Source organism: Gopherus evgoodei, unplaced genomic scaffold (assembly GCF_007399415.2).
Source record: "Gopherus evgoodei ecotype Sinaloan lineage unplaced genomic scaffold, rGopEvg1_v1.p scaffold_39_arrow_ctg1, whole genome shotgun sequence".
NCBI lineage: Eukaryota > Metazoa > Chordata > Testudines > Testudinidae > Gopherus > Gopherus evgoodei.
The window spans coordinates 1,379,638-1,385,637 of NW_022060060.1; the positions used below are offsets into that span (position 1 = coordinate 1,379,638).

Consider the following 6,000-nt stretch of genomic DNA (forward strand, 5'->3'; position numbering starts at 1 on the left):
TGAGGGGCACAGAGTGTCCTGGGGAAAGGGGGAGTTGGGGCTGGTCTCTGCTAACAGCGCGGTCAGTCCGTGTCTCTATCTGGGGGGGGGGGGCTGAGGGGCGGAGTGAGGGGCACAGAGTGTCCTGGGGAAAGGGGGAGTTGGGGCTGGTCTCTGCTAACGGCGCGGTCAGTCCGTGTCTGTATCTGGGGGGGGGGGGGGGGGTCACAGGCGGGCAGCTGCGGACCGGAGTTTTCTCGCTCACGGTCTCTGCGCTGCGAGCTGTAGAACTGCAGCGCCCCCCAGCGGAGAGTTTGTGCTTAGCCAGAGAGGGCGGGTTTCTGTCTGAGCTCAGCCCGGCGCCCCGCACTGTGTGTCCCGCACAGCGATCCCGGGCGGTGTCCTCGGGCTTCAGGCCGGTCAGCTGCAGCTAATTTACTGTATTGCCGGGTCTCCTGTGTGAGCCCGGAGCGGTGTGTGTGTCACTGCTGCCCCCGCGCGGCTGCCGGGAGAAGGGCGGTTCCGCAGCCTGGGTTTTTGTAGGGTCACAAACCGGTTTCGTGTCACTGTGTCTCTCGCACAGTAATAGCGGGCGGTGTCCTCGGGCTTCAGGCCGGTCATTTGCAGATACAGCAGGTTGTTGGAGTTGTCCCTGGAGATGGTGAATCGGCCTTTCACTGAGTCCGCATAAAACTGTTGGCTCCCATCAGTGTAAATGCGTGAGACCCACTCCAGCCCCTTCCCAGGAGCCTGGCGGACCCAGCTCATAGCGTAGCTGCTGAAGGTGAACCCGGAGGCTTTGCAGGAGAGGCGGAGAGAGTCTCCGGGCTTTTTCACATCGCCTCCGGACTCCACCAGCGCCTGGGACCGGACACCTGAGGATAGAAAGATATTATACATCGTATTGATATTCAGAGCAATCATAGACTGTTCCCTTGCCCCGCCAGTGGGTATGAGGGGAGAAAATACCTTCCAAAGGCACTGCAAGGGACACTACATAGAGCCAGAGCCTCATTTTCCCGGGTGCTGGAGGGGAAAGTTCTCAGGGAACTGGCTGGTCACTGCACAGACCCAGGGGGCTGCGGATTGTCTCTCCGGGCGCTGCCTGGGGAGAGATGGAGACAGATTTAAACAGGAAACTGTCCCTATGATTTGCATATCCCGCTCCTTATACACACACAAACTCCTTTCTAGGTTATCTCATTTCTCGCCCTCGGCATCCGAGAGAAGGGGGAGATTTGTGTCAATGTGTGTAGCTCTCTGACCCAAATCCCAGTGAAACCCCAGGGGATTTTTAAGTGGCTTCCATTGATATCGGATCAGGTCCCATGTGTTTGTACTGAGTCCAGCACAATGGGAACCTGGCCTGACTGGCTCCGGAAAGGGGCTGTCAGGGCAGAATCAGAGGAAGACGGGAGCGAACAGAAAAGAGAGAAAGCGAGAGAGGAAGCTGCAGTCCTGGTAATGACAAACAAGGACCTGTGGAAAGAGAACAGGAGCACCTGTGGCACCTTGGAGACTAACCTTTGAATCATCATCTTCTTCGGTGCAGACTGACCCCTGCTGTGGTAGTGGGACACTGAGGTGGTGGGGCTGGGATGTCTTTCAGCACCACTGCTTATAGGACCAGAATTGGCAACGGAGCCCCAGGGTGTCGGGTTTGCGGTAACTAAATGATTTGGGAACCTAAATCCTAATCACTGTCTCTGGGATTTAGGCTCCTAAATTTAAGTCACTATCGAAAGTTGGACTTGGGCTCCCAGCTCACTTAAACTGTTCCCGATTTGCACAATGGGAATTATGTTTCTCTTCTTTAAGATTCACTAATGAATCCTAAATGCAGCATCGATGAGGGTCTCAAAATACCCAGATTGAGTTAACCAAGTGGAGACTAGCGGCTATTAGTAGGCCGCTGGATTTGGCAGCTGTCTCTATTTCAGCTATTTCACCCCCTCACTGCAAAGACTTGTGGGTACCATATGCCAGATATTTAGATAATGTTTGTAATCACAGACTGAGGGACTTTCCAACTCTCCCTTTTCAGTCCAGGCAGACAGCTGATTGAGAAGGCCAGCAGAGGAGGACCGACACCACTGTCTGCCTCTGCCCATGGTGCTCCGGGGAGGTGAAAGCCCTTCCCCATTAGTGATCACATTGTGATCCGTTTTGCCAAATAAGTTACCCAGGGTTTGTCCCAGATGCCTGTTTCTTGGCCTCTCGGTACACATGGTCAGTTATCAGCCAATAGCTGTGGCTCCAGAAGTTACTTCAGCTCATGCCAACAGAGCAAGGAGAAGACACATGACTCAGTGATCACATACGGATTAACGGTGCATAACCCTTTGCAACCTGTACTTATCAACATTGCAACAATTTCCCTCCAAAATTCCTAGAACACATCTTCGAGACAAACCCATCAACTCTTGATATAAACGTTGTTAGTGATGGAGAACCCAGCACCACCCTGGGAAATTGTCCCAATGGTTAATTACTCTCAACTGACTGTGCAGTTCGAGTTTCTGGGTTCAATTTCCGAGTGTTCAGGGAGCCAGCCCAGTATGGAGGAATGAAGTGGTTTATAAGCTACGTACTGACATACCAGCCTAGGGCTGAACTGAACCTAGAGGGAACAAGGATGCACAGGCCTAGGTGAGCAGGAAAGTATGTGATATCCCTGTAATACCCCAGTGCATATCCCACTCTGCTTCCCTTTACCGTCCCTCTCCTCCACTTTACATTAACTCTCTCGCTCGCTCTCTCTCTCACAGACACACACAGACACTCTTTGCTGTCTCCGTGTCACACACACAGACACACACATTGTCCTGTCTCTCTCTCTCTCTCTCTCTCACACACACACACACAAAGACAGACACTCCTTGCTGTCTCTGTGTCACACACACAGGCACACACTGTCCTGTCTCTCTCTCTCTCTCTCACAGACACACACGGACACTCCTTGCTGTCTCTGTGTCACACACACAGACACACATACTGTCCTGTCTCTCTCTCTCTCTCTCACACACACACACACAAAGACAGACACTCCTTGCTGTCTCTGTGTCACACACACAGACACACATACTGTCCTGTCTCTCTCTCTCTCTCTCTCACACACACACACACACACAAAGACAGACACTCCTTGCTGTCTCTGTGTCACACACACAGACACACACACTGTCCTGTCTCTCTCTCTCTCTCACACACACACACAAAGACAGACACTCCTTGCTGTCTCTGTGTCACACACACAGACACACACATTGTCCTGTCTCTCTCTCTCTCTCTCTCTTTCACACACACACACACACACACACACACACAGACACACAAAGACAGACACTCCTTGCTGTCTCTGTGTCACATACACAGACACACACACTGTCCTGTCTCTCTCTCTCTCTCTCTCACACACACAAAGACAGACACTCCTTGCTATCTCTGTGTCACACACACAGACACACACATTGTCCTGTCTCTCTCTCTCTCTCACACACACACTTTCCTGTCTCTGTTTCTCTCTCTCTCTGTCAGATAAAGAGAAGGAATGCTGAAATCCTTCCGATTGCACACGCAAACCCAGTTCTGTCCTCTTGCGCCTCTGTTATGAGTCTGACACATATTTCCAACACTGGGGAGTAACTCCCAGTCCCCCTGAGCCAATGGGAGTTTTACTTTTGACTTCAGTGGGACCAGGAGTCATCATTTCACAGCTGAGTCACTGTAAATATGTACCGAAGGCAGCTGTGCCCGAATGGAGCCTTCAGCCTGCTCTAGCTCTCTCCACATTTGGGGATACCCCAGGCCTGGCTCCTCTCACGTTAAATGATTCCTCTGCTACACTTTGCCCCTCTTAGTTAGTGACCAAACTTATGCAGGCCGGGCCGAAGGAAGGAAAATGAGGTGAAGCTACATGTTGATGCCACTTGTGAGACCGTTTCTGCCCTGCCCAATTGTTATCTTGGATGTGATTTCAGAATAAACTGAACAAAGAGTTCTTTGGCACCTTACAGACTAACAGACGTTTTGGAGCATGAGCTTTCCTGGGTGAATACCCACTTCATCGGATGCATGGATTTATTGAAACAGAGAGGTGCAGAATGACTGTCTCATGCAAGAATAAACCAGACAGCAGTGGCGTTAAATTTCTGTGGGCTCAGAAAAACAGGATTATTTTAGAACAGGCAATTCTTACATTGAGATGCTCTCTGCACATGGGATATTTTATTATGAATCGGCAGGTGCAAGAAACTTGGAGTTTGGATACAGCTGAATCCAATAGCTTCTGTGCAGGGAATTCTCACACTCTGCCGGTGAATTTAGGTCTCGTGGCCGCATTTCCCGCTTCCTGCAGAACATGGCATCGGCTACTCCGGATCCCCGGTGGCTTTGCAAATGTAGCAGCGTGTTCAGGTGTGTGCAAACTGTGACAAAACCAGGGTGTGAAAAAATCTAGTGCAGGTTCCACCTTGGCCCTGTGGCTCCTGCTTCCTGCCTGTCTGCTCCTGGCAAGGCAGGTGGAAGGACGGGCGGCTGAGTGTGAATAACACTGTGGAGGCGGATTCTATTTCTGCGCCAGGAGGAAATGTATAAGGGAGGGGGTCTCGGTTCTGTCGGAACCGCGGGTCTTTGATAATCACAGGGAATGTTCGGAGGAGCGAAGCCCGGATGAAGGACTGGGGACTTCACACTCCGGGTTCCGCTCTGTCTGACCGCTCTGCGCTGGCAGTGGCTGGGGGCACCGAGAGGGAGGGGGCTTCGCGCTGGAGGTTTCTGTGCTAACCGCAGGAGGATTCTGATCTCTCTGTCTGTCGCACAGTAATACCGGGCGGTGTCCTCGGCTCTCAGGCTGTTCATCTGCAGATACACCGAGCTGCTGGACTTGTCCCTGGAGATGGTGAATCGCCCTTTAACCGCGTCACTGTAATATGCTGCTGAGCTAGAAGCAAGATTGCGTATCTCTGCGACCCATTCCAGCCCTTTCCCCGGAGCCTGTCGGACCCAGTCCATGAAGTAGCTGCTGAAGGTGAATCCGGAGGCTTGGCAGGCGAGGCGGAGAGATTCCCCAGGGGTTTGAATCCCGCCTCCGGACTCCACCACCCGGACCTGGGACTGGACACTTAGAAAGACAGAACGAGAATCACATTCACCCCCGGCCTGGCTCAGAGCCCCTGGGAAGCAGCAGAAAGGTTCCCAGTGATGTCACTTCACTCTGGGTGGGGGTAGGGATGTGCAGCCTCCCCTGGTGTCTCCACTCCCTGTCCCGGGGAGGGGGAGAATATCACCTGGAAGGGCCGCTAGAAAAAAAGCGAGGCTCCGCCACAGACTCATGTTGCTGACGCTGGGGGCGTTTCTGGTGGGAATTTCACAAACACATGGACTTGTCCCTCCTCCCTCCCTACTGTGCGGGGTCCCGGAGATCACGGGGTTTCTATAGAGCACCGGGGTCCTGAATTTGCATCTCCTCCTCTTCATAAGACACATCTTGGACCTGAGCCCTCAGCGCAAACAGCCTCCCGGGGGTGGGTGTAGTGAGAAAGGGTTACCTGGTCCCCTTCTCCTCCAGTTAAATTTGACTGTGTCCCGGGAACAGAGTCATATCCTGAAAAGTGATTTAAGCACTTAAGGTTCTAAATCCCATTAGCTTTCACTGACCCTAAATCACTTGGGGTAATTACTCAGAGTCTAGTCACATGGGTAACCATTCCCCGGGGTGGCTGAGGACTGCAGTGTTAGCAGGAGACCTGGGTTCTCTCACTGAGGGTTTTTGAATGGCTGTAGATGTGGTTTGTGTCACTGTGTCCCTAGCACAGTAATACGTGGCCGTGTCCTCGGTTCTCAGGCTGCCCAGCTGCAGATAGGCCGTGCTTATGGAGGTGTCCCTGGTGATGGTGAATCGACCCTGGAAAGCCTGGGCATAGCCAGTGCCACCACTACTGGGATGAAAATATCCGATCCACTCCAGCGCTTTCCCGGGAGCCTGCCGCACCCAGCTAATGTCGTAGCTGGTAAAGGTGT

The 6,000-nt window shown here is 52.7% G+C and overlaps 1 gene segment (V, D, J or C); it reads right to left on the bottom strand.

The window, feature by feature from the left end:
• Positions 1–414: 414 nt before the first annotated feature.
• LOC115642238 lies at positions 415–1,066 on the bottom strand. The segment is given in 2 exon segments: positions 415–854; positions 949–1,066. Coding segments are annotated over 2 exon segments (486 nt in total).
• Positions 1,067–6,000: the final 4,934 nt, after the last annotated feature.